General features: G+C 38.0%; 4 protein-coding genes across 7 annotated transcripts in view; 1 reads left to right on the forward strand and 3 right to left on the reverse strand.

The window, feature by feature from the left end:
- LOC117565600 (probable multidrug resistance-associated protein lethal(2)03659) overlaps positions 1-23,151 on the forward strand; it is a 145,985-nt gene that overhangs the window by 91,632 nt on the left and 31,202 nt on the right. The gene's annotated exons all lie outside the window — the stretch shown is intronic.
- On the reverse strand, positions 273-15,697 carry LOC117564059 (dnaJ protein homolog 1). 2 transcript variants are annotated; one of them, XM_034242682.2, is made up of 6 exons: positions 15,502-15,697; positions 8,485-8,668; positions 8,101-8,425; positions 7,808-8,036; positions 7,382-7,739; positions 273-1,048 (listed from the first exon to the last, which is right to left on the reverse strand). In XM_034242682.2, the coding sequence occupies exons 3-6, from the start codon at positions 8,324-8,326 to the stop codon at positions 821-823; spliced, it is 1,041 nt and encodes a 346-aa protein (XP_034098573.1). In that variant the 5' UTR covers positions 8,327-8,425; positions 8,485-8,668; positions 15,502-15,697; the 3' UTR covers positions 273-820. The 2 variants fall into 2 exon arrangements, with proteins under 2 accessions (XP_034098573.1, XP_034098572.1); XM_034242681.2 differs by having other exon boundaries at positions 7,382-7,751.
- Positions 15,502-17,840, reverse strand: LOC117564056 (queuine tRNA-ribosyltransferase catalytic subunit). The gene is made up of 2 exons (XM_034242677.2): positions 17,646-17,840; positions 15,502-17,589 (listed from the first exon to the last, which is right to left on the reverse strand). The coding sequence occupies exons 1-2, from the start codon at positions 17,732-17,734 to the stop codon at positions 16,437-16,439; spliced, it is 1,242 nt and encodes a 413-aa protein (XP_034098568.1). The 5' UTR covers positions 17,735-17,840; the 3' UTR covers positions 15,502-16,436.
- On the reverse strand, positions 18,045-22,919 carry LOC117564052 (RNA-binding protein 5-A-like). 3 transcript variants are annotated; one of them, XM_034242671.2, is made up of 13 exons: positions 22,784-22,915; positions 22,568-22,712; positions 22,076-22,465; positions 21,775-21,988; positions 21,543-21,612; positions 21,171-21,244; positions 20,717-20,794; positions 20,527-20,653; positions 20,169-20,405; positions 19,633-20,112; positions 18,683-19,508; positions 18,375-18,624; positions 18,045-18,314 (listed from the first exon to the last, which is right to left on the reverse strand). In XM_034242671.2, exons 1-13 carry the CDS (start codon positions 22,785-22,787, stop codon positions 18,198-18,200), a joined length of 3,012 nt encoding a protein of 1,003 aa, XP_034098562.1. In that variant the 5' UTR covers positions 22,788-22,915; the 3' UTR covers positions 18,045-18,197. The 3 variants fall into 3 exon arrangements, with proteins under 3 accessions (XP_034098562.1, XP_034098561.1, XP_034098563.1); XM_034242670.2 differs by having other exon boundaries at positions 22,568-22,718; XM_034242672.2 differs by lacking the exons at positions 18,045-18,314; positions 18,375-18,624; positions 18,683-19,508; ... (1 more) ...; positions 20,169-20,405; positions 21,171-21,244 and having other exon boundaries at positions 22,568-22,718; positions 22,784-22,919.

Raw genomic sequence — 23,151 nt, forward strand, 5'->3', positions numbered from 1 at the left:
GACTATAAATTATTTTCATAACTTGTAAAAAATTCGAATCCTTATGTAAAATGCTGTTTGTTAATAATAAATAATTAATTAATAGAGCATAAATAGTTAGTTGAAGTACTTCATTATAAACATAAAATTGCACGCTGATAAATTATGCTTAAATCTATACTCTCCACATATGGTATACCATTCTATAAAAAAAAATCATTTAAAATGCTGTTGCTTAAATGATCTTATCAATACAAAAAATAGAAAATAAAAATACACGTATTCCTTATGAATTCGCTTGTTTTTTCACAAATGTTTGTTGTGTGTTTTTATTATACGTAGCTTTAATTTAGACAAATAAATTAAGAATTATACGATATAATAACTATGGTCAACATATGCACGAACTATGTATTATTGCAACTTCATGGCGGGACAGGGGGCGAGGGATTGGGTAAGGGGTGGAGAAGTGGATGGTGAATGAGCAAAATTAGACAATACAATACAATTCCTGTAAAATAAGCACAAAATAATTTTGAACACAAAACGAAATGCGCCTGCTGCTGCTGCTGCTTATCGAAGAATAACTTTCAAAATGATGTTGATGATGATGATGACACAATGGATGTTATGTTACAATACAATACACAGTATCCAGTTACTCAAATAGTTTTGCGAATGAGTTGTGAATAACGAATAGCGTAGTGATTTTAGTAGTATGACTAACTAAATATTCATTGAAGACTGAGTGTGTTTTGTTGTTTAGCTGAGTAATGGGTGAGTGAGTCGCTGTCGTTGTTGCATCTGCATCTGGGTCATCGTCATCTCCTCGTCATAACGTTCATAACATGTCTCGGAGCACCTCCTTTTGTGCGGCAGTTAGTTTCTCGGGAAATTGGATGTCGAAGGCCACCAGGAGATCGCCCTTGCGCGTGGTATCCTTGGGGAAGGGCAGACCGTAGCCCTGGATGCGTTTCACAGTGTTCGGCTTGATGATCTCCTGCATGGTGCTGATCCGCAGTTTGTCGCCGGACATTGTAGGAACTTGGAAGACAACGCCGCACAGTGCCTAAAAATAAACAAACATGTCAGATTGAAGCGAATCAATAAATAAATAAATAAAATGCTTGGCTTATCAATCAAATGGCCAAAACAAATACCAAATACTCTCGCCCTCTCTCACTCCCCCCTAGAAAAACAACTCAATATCCTGTAAATTGTTGTTGCTCCCTAACGAAAAAAAGGAAGAACGAAAGAAAGAAGTTGGACAAACAAACGCACATGGGGATTTAACTGAGAGTCTATCAATCTTTTTGGGTAATCCTGTTTATGTTCATAGTTGCCACTTGCTACTTGCCACACCCCCCGATATATCCGCATATCCACATGTCGCAACATGTCGCCCAGCCTCCCCAGTTCGTTTATCGTCTTCTTATTGTTTGCTTTGTGTCTTGCATAAATCCTTTTTATGCTTTTTATGTGCCTAATTCGTGTTTAAACATCTTGTTGACATCTCTCTCTCTCTCTTTCTCTTTTTTTTTCTTTTTCTCTTTTTCTGTTTCTCCCTTTATTTGTTCTGTCCAAAATCCACAGTTGTCCTATCTGTTCGGCCTTTTAGAGGCAACCGATTTCATTTGCCCGACTGGACATTCGATTTGTTTAATTGGCCTGCTAAAGATAGCCATCAATCATGATTTGCCTTAGTCTGTCTGCATTCAACTCCATCTCGAGACATTAATGTCGCAAACTCAATTAGTTAACGCAAAACTTGCCCGTAATTGAAGCCAAAAAGTTTTTTGATTAGCCATGATAAACGGCTAGTTTAACAATACGTTATTTATTAATTGTTTATCAGAGTCAAAGTAAACTTTGAGACACAGATGTTAGAACAGCCTTAAGAACAGTTTTAAAGGAAATAGAATGGTACATAAAATATTTAATACCTTAAAAAGAAAGGACTGGACAGCTAATGAGAGCTTTCAAAGCATTCAACTACTTTCGAAAATGTAAAAAGTTCATTAAATGATAGTTAACATAAAATGAATAGAATATAATTGACAACCATGAATTATTTGATGGTATGAAAAAGCTTTTCAGATTCCTTCAACTACTTATCAATTTATAAAAGCTCAGAAAGAAAAAGTAAAATTAATGTAAATCAACTCTAATTATTCTTTAAAAACAATCCCAATAGAATTGAATTAACAATAGTTGAGTAATTGAAGTCACAAACGATCTTTTAATAGCTTTCAACTACTTTCAGATCGACTAAAATTCAACAAAACAAAAGAAAAGACAAATTAAACAATCTAAACAAATAAAAACAAGTTTAACTTAACATAAATTCTTCACTGTTTGGTGACAAATGTTTACCAATATTAATATGATTCGTCATGGCTTTCATGTACTATTAAATTAACTACAGCTGATTAAATAAAAGTACAAACAGTTCCAATAGAATTAACTAAATTGATTAATGGATACGACAAATGAGCTTTTCAAAGCTTTCAACTACTTTTAAATTGTAAAAGTTCATCAGAAGAATGTGAAACTAAACAAAATTATCCAAAACAAATAAAAACAAATTTAACTTTCCATAAATTCTTCAATGTTTAGTAATAAATATTTAGCAATATTAATGTAACGATTCGTCATGAAAAGCACATGAACTTTTCAAATTGACAAAAGCTCGTTAAATAAAAGAACAAACAATAATAAGGTTTTCAAAGCTTTCAACTAATTTTACATTTATTTAAGCTCATTAAAAGAAAGTAAAAAACAAATTGGATAATCTTAAACAAACGAAAAATGAGTTTAAATTTGCATAAATTCTTCAAAGTTTAGTAATAAATGATAACTATAATGAATATAACGATTCGTCATGCTGACTGGTACACGTATTTACTGCGGGCACTGTGTGTCTTTATCTATCAGTCTGTGATTTGATACGACGATAGCCTACTTCCGATCATTGGTCGGTCGCCCACAGCATAACATAAAGCATGTGAATTGTAGTGCGAATCGCCGCCCCACCCAATAAAGAACATAAATAAATTGCGACAAAAGCAAAGTGCACACCTTATGAATATTTAAATATATGTGCCATGTGTGTTCGCCGAGTGGTGAATTTAAAGCGATGACAACATAAACTGATGACGACGGCGACAACAACAACAACAGCAGCAGCAAGAAATTACAACAAACACAAAGAGTAAAACAAAAACTGTCGATGATGACGACGTTGCCGCCAGCATTGATATTTTTTAATGGAAATGTTGGAAATGTTGTCGTAAAGCAACGCAAAAAAAATATATACATATATATATGTATGAAAACGAAGAGGAGGGTAAAGTAAATCAAAATAAACAACTACAAAAATGTGTAACAGAAAAACGCTTAAATACTTTGCTACCTTTTACGGAAGCTGAGGCGCATAAAAACCAACAAAACGAGAACTCAGGGAATACAAATGCGAATTGCGATTCGGTCACATAAGAGAAACAACAACCAAAGCAACAACAACAACAACTATAACTGGATCAGCTGGAGGGCAGCTCTGAAGGGATAGTCACAAATCTTTAGCCAAAAAAGGCAGCTTGAAAGCTTGTAAAGCCTAAAGAAACAATAAGGAAATCTTTTATTTATTTTAGCTGTTAATAGCATGAATTTGAATGCATAATTCTATAAAATATACTATAATATATTATAGTATAATATTTCTATAATATTTATACAACATATTTCTATATGTGTATATTTTTAATAATTTGAAATCTAAATTTAGTTGCGCGCAAATTGTTTCAAGTCACATTAAACGCATGAGTTACGCTCAAAGAAAAAATTCTAAATATTGGCTCATTAATATTTCATTCATTCAACATGTTTGAAATGAAAATGAAAACGCTGCTGAGCCGTAAACAAATTTTTAAATAGCAAAATGTGTAAAAATAAATAGATTAAAATGAAAAGTGTTCGACATTAAAATACTCTAAATAAAAAAACGATTTCCTAACATATAACGAAATGATTGATTGGTAAATTTAAGCAAACTTAACCATCATATCGTAGCTTTAATAGTAGCTTGTTTCATTAATGTTGTGAAACTGCAAACAGCAAAAACTTTTCACTTTTCCACACACACACACAGAATTTGCAGTTGCGACGCTAGAAAATGACGCTTGGAAAAAGATAAAATAAAATGCATAGACAAAAAGTGTTTGACAAAAAAAAACAAGCAAATCAACGACATTCAATCGCATGTCATAAAGCATTTTCTGTGTAGTGTTTTTCATTTTTTTTTTTTTTTTTTAGCGAAGTTTTTGACAATGTGAAGGACGACTGACGACTGTCATCAAAATGCAAACGAAACCGAATCGAACGCTTTTGTATTGAGCAACCAATTCGCTGCAGTCGAAATAGACTCGAACTCATTCTGCTTTCGAGTCTCTCGCTAAAAACGCCAACCCAAAAAAACAAAATGAATGACAATAGCGCAATGACAGACGGACAACAGCAACAAGAACAACTGAGCACAATTTGTGGCGTCTGGCGTCCATCAGTAGTTACACAATCATGCCATAGACTTGCCCTGCCATATAGATATAGACATCGACAACCAATACAAATACAACAACATCAACCCAATATAACCAACGTTCAATTGTTTGGCATTCATCAATTTAGGGAGCTGCATTCACAAATTCTGACGCAGACACTCGAAAGCGTCAACATTGAGCTGTTGGCATTTGCATTCCATCTAAAATTCACAACTATATACATATCTACATATCTAACTATAGCTCTATATCCATTATTTCAATCATTATTATTGTAGTAGGTCAGTGCCATCAGTGCATCAATATTTTAATGATCCCATTTCATTTGCGACAACAACAGCCAAATACTTGAAAATTATTTCAGAGTTCTATACGATATACGAGTTGAGTCTCGCTCTTTTTTTATCGTAATCGCTGGCGATGATGTAATTTATGGCAAATATTAAATTTAATGCACAGCCGCCAAAAGCCAAACAGCGACAGCAACAAATTCAAAAATGTTTGCGACCAATTATGTGAAGTACTTATATGGTGCTTTAATTGCTTTATGGGCAGTTTGCTAAGCGAACAAACAACATTCAAATTGAGGCGAATGCTAAAATCGCTTTAAAATCGTGCTTAATTTATTTTCTTGTACAAAATATAAGAAGAAAACGTATCTCTAATGAGTGTAGGAGAATTTTTGAATTAGAAAACGATGAGCGTCTTAGATGTTAAAGAGAATCTAAATAAATTAGCAATTCTACAAAAAGAAATATATTCTAAATTTTAAGATAAATAAAATAACAGTCCATATCAAAAAGAAAACATAGTTCTGTTCTATAAATCTATCCTTTTTAGAATACCCACTATATACTCAAAATTCCACGCTAAAATCAAAAAGAAAATTAATCATTTCGCAAGACAAACATTTTCTTTTTTAACGGATAAGCACATAATTAAATATAGAATAATTTGTGGAATTAGAAAATGAGTTGGATGTTGTTAAGAAGCTAAATTAACAGTACTATAAAAAATATATGTTCTATATATATGATAAAGATAATTCATAATTTTGTTCTCTAAATCTAACCTTTTTAGAAATCCCACTGTTTAGAATTCGACGCGAAAATCAAAAAGAAAATCAATCATTTCACATGACAAAAATTTCCTTTTTTAACGGAAAAACAAACAAATGTAATATTCTCATAAGTATTCTACTCGTATATAATATAATACTATATATGCAAGATATAGATATATTGCCAAATTCCGCAAGGCATCATAATTATCACGAGTCAGTGAAAAAACCGTGTCAAATATTTCTAAATAGAAGCAACAACATGACACTTTTAGCTAAATCAGAGAGTCAACCAAAATTGCATTCATAATTTATAGAATAGACAGACGTTTGTACGATGGAAAATGCGAAAATGCGAAAACGGTGGCCAAACTGGGCGGCACGACTGAGACCCCAAAAATATTTACTAAATTTGTCGCACTAACAAGCAATAAAATGTTAAAAATGTCAAAATGTAGCTAGCAACTATTTAATCTAGTTAATGCAATTAACAATTTTAACATGACTACACTCCACTCGACATGTTATGCGCCATGTTTCTCTATTATTTAATTCTTTGCTTGCTTTGCTCGTTGTATGTTAGTTGTGGTCATTAAAAAATGAATTTTTTGGTACGTTCGCCATATGCGAGTCAATCGTCAATCGCCTCGGAAATTTTAACGCAGTTTGCTGTGAAATACTTTAACACCTCAGCGTCATGAACTGCCTACCAAGTTACCTGAGCTAACTCTGTGTATAAGTATGTGTGTGTAGGCCCGATTGCCCGACCAACTGCTGTGAATGCTTCACTGACGCTTAATTGAAACTTGACCATGTTGACCAAATTTGCCAGCCATATCTCAGCTCTGACAACGTTCGTCGTTGTCTTGTCTCGCCAGCTGGCTGCGTATATGGTAAATTTGCCATAACCATAACGCTGATTTCATTATAATTTGATTTAGGCGCTGACCAGACTTTAATTGGGCGCCATACTGTGAGAACCCAGCCCAATCCAAGTCGTTTATCCTCAATGTTGATCACAGCACAACATTCTGACAGCGCAACTAAATGACACTTTAAGGGACGAATACAATCATGGAGTGCAATAAAATTGCATATTAATAGCATTTAGTGTTGCTTTACAACATTATTAAGGCACAGCAGGAACTGCAGTTACAATAAAGTCAAAACAGACTCATAAAAGGTGCAGTAAAGTATCAATGAAGAGATATAAAAATAGGTGGAAGAGATAAGAGAAAGTCAAATATGAAATTAAGTTATAATTAAACTAATTGCAGTAAGTGTAAGAAGGAAAAACTAAAGATGTTTTCTCACCCAACATGTATTTTACATATTTCTATAATTATACCCTCTACCAATAGAGTAGAAGGGTATTATAACTTTGAATCTGCAGGACATTTTTGGTACATCAAATAATAACTATAGACTTTATGATTCCTGAAATGAAATTTGTATGGTAAACTTGGCATTCTATGGCATATTTTGAATGTAGTTCTGTATCAATATACCTAAAAAAAAAGGCTCTACTATATTATTAGTATTCTTGCGGTAATTAATTTGGTATATTTCAAATATAAACCGCACTATTTTGAAAGCACATTCGTCTATAGCTTTCTTACTTGTTTTACAAAAGATTTAAGATTTCATCGTTTCTTTTTTCTTTCCTAAAGCTTGATAACTTTCAGTTACTTTAAATACCATCGAAAATAATTTTCCTTTATTCTATTCTCTTCCTTATAGCTCTCCACTCTTAATACTTATTTTACTCTACTCCCCCAAAACTCACCTGCTTGAGCGTTAATCTCGCCGTATAGCGCAAATCGCTGCCCTCTCGCTTGAACATGGCATGTGGCTTGTCCCGAATGATGAACACAATATCCGCTGGTATTTTGCCAGGCGCCTGATCGCCCTCCTTTTGGAACGTGACTTTGGTGCCCGATTTCCAGCCGGGTTTGATCGATATCTGTAGTACTTTATCCTCCTTTTTGGATGTACCATCGGGATGGACGACACGACGTGAGATTTTCATTTTCTTAACACAGCCATGATAGATCTCCTCCAGCGTCACATAGAGATCATGCTCAACGGGTGGATCCTGTTTCTGTTCCTTCTTGAACGGCGTGTGCACATTGAAGGAGTGTGATCTGAAAGAGGGCCTACGATAGTTTAGCAAAATGTTATTTCAAATCGTAGTGTATACAAAAAAAACTACCTGAAGGCGCTGCCTAAGCCATGCCGAGAGCCGAGACCACCAAATGGCGATGAGAAGAAATCGGGTTCGGTATCCAAATCAAAGACATTCTTATCAAACAAATTGTCGCCCATGTCAAAGAACGAGGCAAACGGATTGCTGTTGCCAAAGAACTGTGTGAATGTGGCCCGAGGATCTCCATGGAACTGATATGTAAATGTATTGTTGCTGCCGCCGCCATTCCGAGTGCCTATCAACAAATGAAATACATTAATAAAGCTTGCTAATAATTGTTAATATATGCATCTACTTACCGCCACTCTTCAGTCCATCCTCGCCGTATTTGTCGTACACCTCGCGTTTGCTCTTATCCGAGAGCACTTCGTACGCTTCGGCGACCTCTTTGAATTTCTCCTCAGCATTTGCGGCTTTATTCTTGTCCGGATGGTAACGTAGCGCCAGTTTTCTGTAGGCCTTCTTAATCTCATCGTCGGTGGCAGTTTTGGCTATGCCTAAAGTCTTATAATAATCTTTGCCCATATTCTGTGTGTGTGTGTGTGTATGAAGTGTGCTTTTAGGTTTCCTTAGGTTTTAAGTTGGTGCTCAAAGTGACTGCGTCTCGAATGCTGCTCTCAAGATCTGCAATAAGCAAAGGAATTAATTCCAGCAAAGAATTATGTTACATTAGAAATACTTACAATAGCATATGTGTTGTATATTTCATTTGGCTCAAGTCCATATATTATGCATCAATGGTACTGGCTCCAGGCGTGACTTAGTGACTATGATACTGCTGCTCCAATAACGAATTTCCTGCTTTTTATCTATAATGGCACATACATTTTGTAGTTTGTGGGTTTTGTTTGCTGTTTTTTCTGTTTTCTGTCGAAATAAACGATTGAAAATAAGTATTAGTCTTTGAGATGATGATGATAGTCAACATGTCGCCTTGGCCATGCTCAATGCCGAACAAACGAATGCGACCCACGCGATTTGTTAAATTTAGCACTCGAGAGAAACGCAAAACGACCCGAAACGAAACGAAACCAAACGAGATCACATTGGAAATTTTGACTTGTACGTTGAGTACAAGTACGGGATATATAGCTAAACAGTATACGTACATATATTTATGAACACAACATTTAAATTAAATATTTGCGTATGCAAATACAAATACAAATAGAATTAAATATTATTTATTTTTTCGTTCAGCATTTCACAAATAAACAGTTCCACACTCATTCACACAGCTGGCAAAACACAAGCGCCGGGAAACTCTTTCAACAATTTACAGATAAGTTCAACTATATTCAACAATCTATAAGCACATACATATATCAATGTATGGCATCTATTTATGAAATTTGTACGCTAGCCAATTCACATTGACCTTAACAAATAGCCGAGAAAGTCCAATTGAGTTCAAGAAAAAAACGCGCGCAAGAATTTCAAATTTGAATTGACGATGACATTTATGAATGTCTCTATTAAGCACTGACAACATCAGATCATAGCATCGAAATTTTATAGAATTAACAGCTGATGGGCATCTCGAATCTAAACTGACAATGTAATCTGAACTGTTCCTGATTTGATTTATATATTATTCGAGCAGTTGCGGTTTTTAGCAACAAAAACTGAGAGTAAGACATTTCATTTGTTGAAAAGTTAATCAAGCTTGGAATTGAGAATAATGTAATTGTTAACCACAATAATCATGCCGCATTTCTCATCTCAAATTCAGGAAAGCAACTACACTTAATTAATTAAATCAAAACTAGGCGAGCAAGCATAGAACTATTTTAATTAAAGACAATCAAAATACCACTTGAAATTCGATTTTCGACACAGATAAACAATAATTTCAAAGCGTAGGAAACTTGATCTCAATTAGCTAAATTTGTATAGTTAAATGACTAATTAACAAGAGTCGAAATTAGCTTCACTAAACAGCTTAACTAGGCAAACGTTAAAAGAGTTGATCTCTCAATTGCCCTTAGACAAGTTCAAGTTGAAATTAATGCAATTCCCATGTCAAATTCATTAACATTCAACATGTCAACGCCATTCTCAATGCAATTTCTTGCCTTGAGTTTAACTGATTTCATCTTGGAATATAATATTTTGTTGTTTTTTGTTGCAACAAATAAAAACTTGTTGCTTGTGACAACAACAAATATCTGCTGCCAATTCGCCTGCCTTGAATCCAAATCCAAATCCAAAATGAATTCGAAAAATTGATTCGAATGTGTCTCATGGGGGACTCACTGTCAATTTGCCGATTGATGCGAATCAACGCCATTCCAGACATTGCAGCGATATGCATATATAATGACTGATCTATCTATCGATCGCTCAATCGATCGTGCCAAATGTGTGCCACATTTATGGGCGCCGCCTTTTGTAGGCGTTTAAGTTTTTAGTTCTCACTTTGCTTTGCTGCTTTGGTTCGCTTCGGTTCGAATCGGTTTGGTTCGCACAGCAAGGCCATTGCTCATAAATATATAATTTTTCCACACATTTCGGTTCTGGCGAATTTGCTTCTATTTATTTGTTTTCCTCCTTTTCATTTTGGTGACGAGACGAGCATATAAAAACTCTGCTCAGCGTTGCGTGCGGCCAAAAATAATTCTTGAAAATTATTACGCAAGGTGAATAGATGTCTTTTTTTTTTTCTTCCACAGTTTCTGCTCTGAATACCCTGTATGGATTTTGGCTGTAAAGTGACGTTTCAATTGCGATATTGCTCTACATTTATTTATGGCTCTTTTTCTGCAAATACTATTTTTAACTTAATGGCTTTAGTTCTTTGAATAAATCTTTATATTCTAAACATTTAACGCAGTAAAAGCTGCTTCAAATTTAAAGGCTTTGGCAAAGAAAATAAATCATATTTCAAATAAAATAGTTTTAAATACTTTATTTTAATAAACAAAAGCGCAGCTTAATATCCATAGAGGGTAAATCCAAGACATGTAAGCGACACAATAAATTTTTACGATAAAAAAGTTTTGATTTTGCTTTCGACAATTTAATTGAAATTTTCGCGCACGTTTCGTTCGGTGTTTTTGTTATTGAATTATTAACAAGATTCGCGTTTGTTCGTGCCAAAATAATGAGTGTAAGCTGCAAATAAATTCATGCTGCTGTTGTTGCGAGAGAACTCGTATATTCAATATATACAATATACAATATACAATATACAATATACAATAATATAAGAATGAATATTCCCCACCCTCATCAGTTGACATTTACAACATGTTTCGCTGTGTAGGCGGGCGACGCTGGCGCATAAATTATTAACACACACACACACAGAGAACGTTACTTATTGATTACAATATAACATTTGTTTAACAATTTATGGCAATTCCATATGCATATACATATGTATATTGTACATTTATAGCAGCGATATATTTTCCATTATTTTATACATATTATTATCGAATTGCATTTTATGTTTTTAGTGTCGATTTTTGCCATTTTAGCATATATGAAATTTCAATTTCAATTTCTAGCTGTGTCAGTGTGTGTATATCTGATGCTAAAATTAATAAATTGTCGTAGGTTATGAGGCCATCGTTAAATTATGGCGCCCCATGCGCTCTAATTGAATTGAACTTGATTTATCATGTCGCGCTTTACTTTTATCCAACAGTTTTTATGATCGCACACAACGCCTCTTTGCTCATAAATTTGCAACAAAATGCGCAACTGGAGCTGAACTCATATGCCAGGGATTTTGTTTGGCAAAAATGAAAGGTAAACTCCACAAAGCACTCGACTAGCAAATACTCTAGTAAGAAACATCAAGTATATGTAGTGGTTTGCAGCATTGCAAGCAGTGCAATATCCTTCAAGCTACCTTACAATTTCACCAAATGTAGGACATAAGGAAATCTAAATTCCCAATTTCGCATGCATTTCTCTTAAGTACAGGGTATGCGAAATATATAAAAATGCGTGTTAAATTGTTGTTTGATTTATGATTAAACGTAAAAATCATGATTTATTACCGACATATTCAGTGTTGATATAAAAATCCTTTTAACATTGCTACAAAACCTCAAAAAAAGATCAAAGAATGTGCATAAAATATTATTTAAATGTGAAAGATAAAACTTATAAAAACTAAATAAATATAAAATTCTATTTTTAGAGCAGATATTATAGAGAGCACTTTTGGTAATGCAACTGCAAATATTTGCAGACTGTCAGTCTTTGATAGCTAATAATCTCTGAGATTATGTATTAGGCATTTTCAAATGTTCAAATGTCACGATTGATGGTCATTGGAATGACGAATGATATCAAGATATACTTCAGACACTTCGCTTGGCATCTCAATCGCAGCATAGCTCACAATATAATGTATGATTTAAGCATCTTGAAGCAACTTCACTTTCCAGTTTTCAAGGTTGGTAAACCTTTTTTTTTATTTTCTTATTATTTTTTGGGTTGTCAGTTTGTTGTCAGTTATGTTGACCAACTGGCGATTCGATTCGAGTTGTGATGAGGGCATAAAGCGACTTCATTCACTCTCGCTCTCGCTCTCCGATTCAAAGTCAACAAGAATCTCATTCATTGACAACCACATTTTATTTGTTATTTCTGTTGTTGGTTATTTATTTTGTACTTTTTGCTCATTTTTTGCTGTTTATTTAAAATTAGGCAAAAAGTCAAGCAGCATGAAGTTTATTCACCCACACTTTAGCGCAAAATGCTTTTTCAAAAAAGTAGCCAAAATAAACAACAGCTAACATTTAGGCAAAGAGACTGGAATCGCCAAAAATACAAATACACAGCAACAACGATCGATTCCAGAATGCTGATTTGTAGGTGTTTCTAAGCCGCAAATCCGCTATGAAAATAGACAAAATGATTCAGCGCAAATGCTTTTTAGTGGCGTTTACCTGTCTGTCCTTCTCTTCTCTATCTCTCGCTCTCTTTGTCTTTTTGTCTCCACTGTGGAGACTGGAGACTCCCACATGCCGCTACGCAAACGCAATTTAGTCAAATATTTTTGGAGAAAACATGTGCTAGTCGAATTTTGAGGATGAATCACATCCCGGAGTGGCATTGCTCCCGTTTATTCACTTCACCAAAAATAAATGCTCACAACTTGTTGTGCACTTGCCATTCACAATTTCTATTAAGTTTTTGCACAAATTTAATGCATTGCATAGCATTGAAATGCCTTGCTAAAATTGAATTTCCGTTGATAGTTTCACATTGTATTTGAAGTCATAAACGTTGTGTGTGTTTTAAACCAATTTGCATAGAATAACTATTAAAACAAAATACAGCAAACATATGGGAAACACACACATATGAACAAATGAATATAAATATATTCAAAGTTAGTCTTCGCACAAAATTTGCATACGATGATGAGAACTTGTTTCATCATGTTTTTTTACTGCCAATGGAATAATATTGTTGCGAGCATTGTTTTTGTTTTAAATGTGTTATTGCTCAATAAAATGAGATAACAATTGCAGCCAAATTATATAATTTCAATTAGCAACTATATGCCTCATAATTTATCAACAATTTAGTGCACACACATTTTCCTATCTATTAAATAAACATAAACACAATTGCATTGCACTGAACTGCAGCCCTGGCAATGTCAACATTCACTGCTTTCTTGCACTGCTTGCAACACTTGTAATTTATATTCATGCATTTGTTTACACATGTCATAAAGGGAACCTGTTGGTCGAGCACTGTACTTTTTATTTGTTCACTTTTAAGGAAGTTCCAGCGCTCATTTATCAGCACTTCCTCGACTAAAGCGAGGGGAAGTGGGGGTATGAGGGATGAGTCGCCAACAAAAACGTGTTATATTTTTAACACTTGTAAAACGCAAACGTGACAACACGAAAATCGCGCAAACAAATTTGTAATTAATCAATTACAATAAGAGCAGGAAAAGAATACAACACAACAAAAGCGCTAAAGTGTATTTCCTTATATTACCCCTCCTCCTCTTTCCAGCACCACAATTGCCAGCCACAACAACAACAAGTGTAGCTGTCTCTTTCATTTATGACGAGCTGTGTTTTGCGGCTCATTTGAATCAAGTGTGGCGAATTTTAAGACCCCCAAACAACAACAACGACGACATCAACACAGAGGCCATGCCCGCCCACTCAGCAGCTGTTTAAAGAGTTGAGAGCGACGTCGCTCTCTCGCAATTTCGTTTTATTCCAAAGAGACAGAGAGAGCAAGAACCGCGAGGCTTTTTTTGTGTGTCATAATTTAAAAATACAAATAAGAGCTGCAGAAACGATAGACTGCTAACGGTAAAGATTGACAGTTTGCATATGTATTGCATGTAGTGTGCGTGATGTGTGTGCGTGTGTATATGTGAGTGATTACGATTATGATTAGCACTCACTGTGGCGGCGGCATGTCGAGTCTCTCTCTTTCTCCATTTGCCATTTGTTTTTATTGTCTCCCACCCCAACACTCACACAGACACACGCACTTGAAAATTCGCTTATTCGACTTCGACTTTGTTATTTGGAGGCCAACAATCTTTATTTCATTTTGATTTCTTAAGCACTGTTTACGCTTGCATTGCTTTTGTAATAAGAAGTGTGATCGAAGGAAATGACGAATGCGAAGCAACACAAAGCAAAAAAGAGTTAAATGGAAAGTGAAATACGTAATTTCGAATCTTATTGGGAAACATTCCAATTGATGCCGATCACCTGCAAACTCCACAGGGTGCTTTAGCACACACACAACATACAACACCCTGTACTACAGCTTTCACACACAAAAATCTCCCACAAATCTGTTCACACACACATAAACAAAAAGTATGTAAGCATGTGTGTGTTTACCAAGTGTATATTCCAAAGAATCGCCAAGAATATTCGAAAATAATCAAGCAGAGCAAAACGGCAAAAACTTGGTGAGAAAAAAATAACACACACAAAAATAACTGAAAATGCTAAAAATAAAACTTATTTAAAGAAATGAAACCATGAAAAATCAAAAACACAGGCACAAAACCAACCGAAAAACCAAAAGCCAAAACGATGGCTAGCGAAAATATAAATATAAATAAAAGAAAGAAAAATCAAACGTGAAAATATTCCCCTATGCATAGGAAAATTCTTGGATTTTCTTTTACCTAATTTGCAGATGATTTCTGGGTTATGGAATTATTTTCTACATCATTTTAAAAAGGGAATTGAGAGGGCTGTTTACATACTCATTGTGATCCTCTAATTCAATTCAATGGACGCTTGTGTGTATTAAGTGTGTATGGTCAATAGTCCAAAGAGAATTGCTGCAGTGCCAAGGAACAGCAAATCGCAAGATTTCAAGCCATAAAAAGCACTTTTCAATGCACAGTTGTCGCTGCCTGTGAATATGCGAGTGTGTGTGTATGTTTACTCATGCATATGTATGTATGCATTCACGTATTTTTGTTATTTTGCTTTGACCACATTTGGCAACAGGCAGAACGTAGCGCACGTTAAGCTCCACACACACACTCACACACGCGCACGCACACTAACAACTCCAGCAGCAGCAGTAGCAGCAACAACAATTCACTCACTCACTCACTATCGCTTACTCACTCACGCACGCACTTGCAAATTGTTGTTGTGATTTATGATGAGCATTTCTTTATTTTATTTGTGTAAGCTATAAATTTAATAACAATAATATTAGCAATATCTTACAATTGGTTGTCGGTTTCAAATTATCAATCTGTTTTTATTTATAATTTGCGCGATTATATCAAAAAGAAAACTTAACAGTCACTCAAAATATTATACCGTAAAATGCGTAGACAAAAAACCGCTAGAGCGCAACAGGCAAACACAACGACAAACGTTCAACGTTCGAGCGATCACCGACAAGCAACGACGACGACGACGCTTTGAGACTCACTGAATGGCCATTCAGTCGACAATCGCCCGTCTAGCCGCCAATGCTGTCAAATGCTTGCTGTCTGCTGATCTCTGTGTCTCTGTCTGACGTGTGTAAAAGCGCCAAAGAGAGCGCCAAAGAGAGCAAAGCACCGTAAACCACACGTTGCTGTTGTTGGAGACGCATTCTGCACATATACACATATACCTGTTAATAGCTAAACATGTGTGTACATAGGTGTAAATGGTTGGAAAGCGAAAATAAAGTACAAGACGAAAAACGAATTGATCTTCAAGCGGTTTTTGATGGTCTCTTGCATGCGTCATGGCAGTCAAGCTTTTTCCCATAGGTGAGCAGCACAAAGCTTTGTGAAAGCTCAAAGCAGCAAAGCGACACTTGAATACCCTTTCAATAACTTTAAATAATTAAAGAACATTTCTTGCGTAATCGCCAAGTCAATAATATTGTGACTACTTCAATCATTGGCGTCTTACACTGCTTTCTGAACTGCATGCTTCCATGCAAGATGACTCGCGTGTTGTTCTGCTTGCTGTACTGCATTATCCTATTGAAATTTTCTTCAAATACGATTGCAAGCATGCTTTGTGTGTTCCACTGCTTGCTGCACTGCATCCTCTTACTATTTGACTTCAGTTCCAATTAGATATTTGAATTACAGTTATTGTGTAATTATCAAGTCAATAAATATAAATTGAAAGGAATTATTATTTAGTAGCTACTAGAATCATCTGCTCTTTTCCGTCCGCTTCTCCTGCTCCTCTGTTGGCTGCACTGCATCCTCGGGCAGTTCAATGTTGACAGCTGCCAACGCTTCACGTATCCAAGTGGGAATCGGTTCGCCTACAAAATGTCTGTCCATGAAATCGCGTACAAACTGCGGAAACTCATCCCGTTGGATCGCTTCCCGCATGGAGTTCATCAGACGCAGCTGAAAAGCAACGTTGTGGATGCTAAGTAACGAACAGGAGACGTTCTCATTGGTGGCAATGTGATGCAGATAGGAGCGGGTGTAACGCTTGCAGGTGTTGCAACCACAATCAACATCAATGGGCGTCATGTCATTTTTATACTTCTGCTGTTTCAGATTCAACTGTCCACCATCTACCAAGGCGCAACCAAAGCGAGCTGTGCGTGTGGGAAAGACGCAGTCAAACATATCGATTCCGAGGGCGACGCAGACCACAAGATCGGCTGCAAAGCCCACACCCATCAGGTAACGTGGCTTCTCTTTGGGCAGATGATCGGTGCACACATCAACCATGCGCCAAAAGTCATGTTTGCTCTCGCCGCCACTCAAGCCGCCCACAGCAAAGCCGCGCACCTGGCGCTCCATCAAAGCAAATACACATCGCTCTCTGAGAGGAATATCCAATCCTCCCTGGACAATGGGAAACAGCGATTGGTCATCGTTGCGGGCGTGAGCTGAGATACAACGGTCTACCCAGCGAATAGTGCGTTCCATAGCCTCCTCGACACGTGGCCCCGTTGTTGTGGTCTTCACGACATCGTCCAGCTGCATCATGATGTCCGCTCCAATGGCATTCTGAATTTGCATCGAATGCTCGGGCGTTAACATACATTCACTTTGATCAAAGGGCGAACGAAAGTTGACGCCACGCTCATCGATTTCCGCGAGCTGCAGCAGCGAGACCATCTGAAAGCCACCCGAATCCGTGAGTATTGCGCGTGGCCAGCCCATAAAATTGTGTAACCCTCCTGCTTTTTGTAGCGTCTCGATGCCCGGTCGAAGTCCCAAATGATAAGTGTTGCCGAGTAGGATTTGACAATCGAGCTCAATCAACTGATCGGGCAGTATGCCCTTGAGGGTGCCCTGCGTGCCCACGGGCATAAATACTGGAGTGCGCACCTCGCTGTGCCTGTTAAGAATTTCACAAATTAACCGAAATCATTTTTGTGAGGTGCTATAATTTACCTCAACGTCATGAGACCGGCGCGCGCTTTAGAAACGCTGCATTCGGCCACCACTTTGTAGGTGAGCGGTGGGATTTTGCTGGAACTCATTGGATTAATACTTGTTCACTTATTAAATACGTTTAATAATCTTAAAGAACGATAATATTACTAATAGATGCGTCAGCACGTGTGCGAAAAACGTAAACAACTTGCCGCACTTCAGTGTGACCACACTCGACAAGCAACAAAAGCGTGCATTCAATATAACAGCTGTAATCACAGTGTAGCCCTGGCAGCCGTGATGCAGCTGTTGCAGAATGAGGCGCGCAAATTCAATACAATAAAATATCGATTGCATTTTCCACAACAAATTGAACAAGTATCTAAAATTTTAATTAAAATGAAAAATTGACTTTTATATTACTACTTGTATTTAAGCTATTTTCATGATGGGCATGTTTTTTAAATAAACATATGTAAAATTGTGAGAGCTGAGGTAAACAACAAACAATGCGTTTGCAATTACAAATCGAATAATTAAGGAAATGTACAATTAATAAATAAACAACATTTAGGCGTTTTCATAGCGAGACTTCATCATCTTCTTAATGTATGTTTTGTAATCATCGCCAGGCGCCAATGTGCCACTCTTGTTGCCCAATCCAATGTTATTGGAGCGTGCCTCGGCCTAAAATACAAGATAAATGAGTGAATTGATTGGATATTGATTTTGAATTGTGTCTTTCACCTCGATAATTTGTGTGCGTCCTTGATTCTTTCGGCCCAGACCCTGACCCTCAGACCAGCCCATTTTCTGCAGCAATCGATTGCCTACATTGTTGGAGCTGATGGGCATAGCAGGCGCTGTTCCGCCGCCATCCTTCTGGCGTGTCTGCAGATTCTTGATCTCATGCTCGAAGCGCTCGCGACTGCGATTTGGTGGCGGCGGATCACCCTCGCCATACTTCAGGCGACGTTCCTTGGCTCGATCACGGTAGCTGTAAAGATTAAGCACAGCTGTTTATAGAATTCTTAATGTTTTAGAGTTACACTTACGATAGTCCTGCGCCCCCTGCATCTTCATTGCTGGCGCTCGCGGTGCTGCCCGCTACATTCAGCTTGGCTAGATTCTCCTTGTGCAGGTTCGACATCTTTAAATGCTTCTGCAGTATGTCATGAGATTGAAAGGCACGTTTGCACAGCAGACACGTCAGCTTCTGAAAGTCTACATAGTCCATTTCATCGACAGTGCCGCCGCCAGCTCCTCCTCCTCCTCCTCCTGCTGCCGCAACACTGCCGCTGTTATCCTCTTCGGAGTCGGAGCCACCGCCATAAGCATTCACCAGCTTGTTAATGGGCGTTGGTTGTGGCACATAATCACTGAGCTTTCCCCGCTCCTTCTTTTCAAGTATCGAGAATCCAACATCAGCATAGGCGCCACCCGCTGCCGCACGAGAAGTGCTCGGTGCCTCGTTGCTTGGATCACCACGACCCGGCAGAATTGGCTGCGGTGTGGCCACCACAGTGTAGTCTTTTTTCTGATTCAATTGCTTGGCCCACTTCTCCATGTCCTTGACAATCTTCTTGGCCACCTTGACTTTGTCATGCTTGTTGCTGTTGTCTTTCTTATCCTTCTTATCCTCCTCCTTCTGTTCCGCAGCAGCTGCCGCCGCCTCTTGTGCCAGCGTCTCCTGCAGCGCTGCCTGCGTTGATGCTGGCGTGGCCAGTATGTAGGTGCTGCGTCGTTGATCCCAATACAAATAGGCGCCTGTCTCGTTGTTGTAATAGTACTGCGAATGCGCATCGTAGTACAAGCCCGTGCTAGGATCATAGTAGTAGCCAGAGGTCTCGTCGTACTGGTAGCGACTTACATCGGGAGTGGCTAAGGGATGAAGAAATAAACATTAGTTTCCAGTTGATAACAATTGAATTACAACGGCTCACAAACATCATACTTAACTCCAATAACTAACATGCAATTTTTTTAAAATTCTACAATTACTTACGATAAGTCTTGCCATCATTGCCCCTGGGAGCAACCACAGTCTGTGCCGCAAAGCTTGCCTTAACAGCGGCTGCTGCCTGAGCTGCAGCTGAAGCTGCTGCTGTGGCTGTCGTTTCAATGCTATTCATCTTTTTCTGCTTACGTTGAATGGCAGACAATGCGACCGCTGCACCCGAATTGGCTTCTGTTACCTGAGCTTCACCAGTTCCGCCGCCTCCAAGCTGACCTCCTTTCTTAATTTCGGCCACATAATAGTCGGTATAATACTGCACGTAATGTGCGTGCTCCGCTGGCGTTGAGGCATACAATGAGGCGCTGTATTCGGCGAGGCGTGGCACATCAGCCAGCGTATATTCTCCACCAGCATCGGAGGGCGGCACAGCAGCCAAAGCACCGTGCATGCTGTTTTGTCCTGTGGCATCTTGTGCATCCTTTGAGACCGCTTGATTGCTCTCCGCGTCATTGCAATAGCTGATGCACACTAGAAGTCAAATAACAATTATTTAGAGCTCATATTTAATTGCAGAATCAACTCACCATCGCGCTCATCAATACGCAGTGGCGTCTCTAGCGCAGTTAAAGCGTTGTGCACATCCATCGAGTCGACAAGCGTCTCGAACTCCAGATAACAAAAGCCGCGCGAGGTTTGTGTGAGCGCATCGCGACTTATGAGCACCTTGCTAATGGTTTTGGCCAGCTTGGGCAACACTTTCTGCAGGGCAGTGAGCACGCTCTCCTCGGTGGTAAGCGCATCCAGATTGCGCAGCATGATCTCTGCATTGGGAATGAATGGGAAGTGAGTTGTGGGAATGCGTTGCAATTAAAATTTGTTCCATTTGATATAACGAAATTGTTGGCTTAGAGAAGTTGTTGTTTTTTTTTTTTTTTTGTATACTTTTTGTAAGAATGGGGCTAACTTCATCGATGCCTTCGCCGCCACCGGTATAAATGCTCTCGCTCTCCGCACGCGATGCCATGCACATGAAACAGGAGAAGCGTCGCTTGAAGTTGTACACGCCACACTATAAAGTATTGAAAGAATTGTTTAATTAGGGATCTATTACAATTAAATATAGTAAGCAGACCTTAATGCAATGCCAGTCGGTGATGCGTTTGTGGCTATACTGCAGGAAGACGCGTTGATCGCCCAACTTCAGATTGCCCTGCGTAAAAAAAAGAAACCAAGAATAATCGACGATTAGTGACTGTTCTTTTGGGGTTTTCCACATGTTGCACAGAATACACAGTCACCGGGTTGCTTCTGTGTCTGTTAACGCGATGTTTTTTGTTGTTGCTGTTCTCGTTGTTGTTGTTGTTGTCGCTGTTTAGTTGGTGCTCCAATCAATTGAAATGTTTGCCTCAAGTTCAGCAAACAACCTCATTAATAAACTGCAACAAATTTTGTACAGACAACAAATTGAAAAGGAAAGACATATCTTCGACTGGGACAGCAAACTGAACTTGAAGCACACATTTCGCAAAGTATTATTGCCGAGTTTGATATTTCTTTTAGCTTGGTTCGTTTCTTGGTTGGGATACCTGAGTTAATTCCATCCAACGAGTTGCTTCCTCAACGGTATTAAACTCGACAAATGCGAAACCGCGTGATGCACCTAAATTTTAGATAGAAGCAGATACAAAATGTTTTTGTCAAAAAATGTAGTTTTGTTTAATATTTTTGTAACATTTTGGGTATTGTTTGATTGGTGTTGTCTTTGTTGTTTATAATTTCATTTACTGATCTCGTGTGGCCAAGTACAATTGTATATTCAATTTGGTATTTGGTTGCTGGTGCCAACTTTTCCCGTCTTTTTGGACAAGATAAATACTTACGTCGCGTATTTTACACACTAGATATGGTAAAACTTTTCTTTGCTAAGAATTAAAAATCTATTCGATATTGCAACCCACCTGTTGGTCGTTTCCTGATCAATCGTATCGAAGATGGCTCCATGTTCACCTGAATCAGAGCGCCCATAATCTGTAAGCAGCACAAGAAATAAACGAATCATTAATTAAGATATTATTAAAATTTGAAATAAATGTTAACAATTGGTGTACGTCTTCGATAAGCAATGGTTTGTGTCTTTACTTAACGTAGTTTGTATCTACGCATAATATCAACATTTAATTTTGTACTTACATCCGCCTCGGTGATGTGCTTCTTTAGGCCAAAGATGATGATCTGATTCAAAGCCTCGTTGCTTGTTCGCACATTGTTGCGTCGATATTGACTGTCGTCGCTCTCGTCGCTATCATAGCTTTCCTCATCGGAGGAGTAGCGTCTATCGCGATCCCGATTCGTGCTGACCAAGGCGTTGTTGCCATTGCCATTGTTATGAGAGCGATAGTCGCGACTGCAATATAATCCGAGAAGTAATTAAAATCAAATAGGCCAATCAAGAGCAGCTGCAGCTTGTTAGTTGCAGTCTTTTTAAACTCACCTGCGTTCGCTGCCTCTGTCAAAGTCCGAATTGCGTTCCCGTGGCTCTCGATCATAATGCTTCCAGCGCTGATCTCGATCCCGTTCCCGTTCACGATCACGTTCGCGATCACGGTCGCGATCACGTTCACGATCCCGCTCACGATCGCGATCACGCTCACTGCTATCGTCACGGCGATGATGGTAATTGTTATTGCTGCGCGAACTGTTGTTGTAGTTGCTATTGTAGCTGCTACCGCCACGCTCTTCATTGTAGTCGTCATTAATCAAGTCACGATACAAATCCTTGTCGGCGCTGCCCGCATTGCGATAATGATGCTGCGACGAGCGTTCCCGACTGCGGGAACGTGAATTGCGGCGTCTATAGCCAGCCTGTTCCCGACTTCGCTCGCTGTTGTAAATTGGGTTTAAATGGGAATCGCACAAAATGTGATTGCAGTAAATGCTAATTTTTTGATATATTTATAGAATACGAGTTTTTCGCATTGCTTACCGTGAGCGTGAACGGGAGCGGCTATATTGGCGTCTGTATTGGTTGCCGCTATTGTTGCCCCCGCCCCCTCCGCTACCACCAGCATTGTTGCCACCCCCAGAAAAGCTGCGTCCATATCGCGAATGCGAGTCCATATTACGCGCACCTGAGTCTGGGATTCGTATCAATGCCAAACGCAAGAGTATAGACTAGCAATATTAGATTCACGCAACTCACTCATTAGGCAACACTAATCTACAAAAAAACCTTATTGTTCCAGCTATTTTTGATTCTCAATAATATAGAGCAGTGTGTAAAAACTGAGCGAAAAAATTCGGCCTGCTATTTAACGCCAGGGTGACCGAAAGTTCAAGAGCCAATAAATCCCAAAGAGACGAGCTGACACTGTCGAAATTTTATAACTATCGATTTGTTGCATGGTAAGCACCGATAATTTGTTTCAAGCAGATTAAATAATTAATGTAAATTATTTATTATTACATAAACATAATTTAAATTAGGTTTTATTAATTGTAACCTAACAGGCGCTATAAGAAATATAAAACACATTATGTTAACTGAGCTGCAACTTAACAGCACGATAT

The sequence above is a fragment of the Drosophila albomicans genome, chromosome 2L, assembly GCF_009650485.2.
Source record: "Drosophila albomicans strain 15112-1751.03 chromosome 2L, ASM965048v2, whole genome shotgun sequence".
NCBI classification, from domain to species: domain Eukaryota; kingdom Metazoa; phylum Arthropoda; class Insecta; order Diptera; family Drosophilidae; genus Drosophila; species Drosophila albomicans.

What these genes read in the sequence shown, in the direction of transcription:
- LOC117564059 (XM_034242681.2), bottom strand. Translation starts at nt 8,326, where the DNA reads ATGGGCAAAGATTATTATAAGACTTTAGGCATAGCCAAAACTGCCACC. An exon ending in GGCTTAGGCAGCGCCTTCAG is followed by an intron (nt 7,752 to 7,807) that starts GTAGTTTTTTTT and finishes AAACTATCGTAG; the next exon opens with GCCCTCTTTCAGATCACACT. An exon ending in CGAGATTAACGCTCAAGCAG is followed by an intron (nt 1,049 to 7,381) that starts GTGAGTTTTGGG and finishes GTTTATTTTTAG; the next exon opens with GCACTGTGCGGCGTTGTCTT.
- LOC117564056 (XM_034242677.2), bottom strand. Translation starts at nt 17,734, where the DNA reads ATGAGTTCCAGCAAAATCCCACCGCTCACCTACAAAGTGGTGGCCGAA. An exon ending in GCCGGTCTCATGACGTTGAG is followed by an intron (nt 17,590 to 17,645) that starts GTAAATTATAGC and finishes AATTCTTAACAG; the next exon opens with GCACAGCGAGGTGCGCACTC.
- LOC117564052 (XM_034242670.2), bottom strand. An exon ending in CGCTCCCGTTCACGCTCACG is followed by an intron (nt 22,466 to 22,567) that starts GTAAGCAATGCG and finishes AATTTACAACAG; the next exon opens with CGAGCGAAGTCGGGAACAGG. An exon ending in GACGCACACAAATTATCGAG is followed by an intron (nt 18,315 to 18,374) that starts GTGAAAGACACA and finishes CTTGTATTTTAG; the next exon opens with GCCGAGGCACGCTCCAATAA.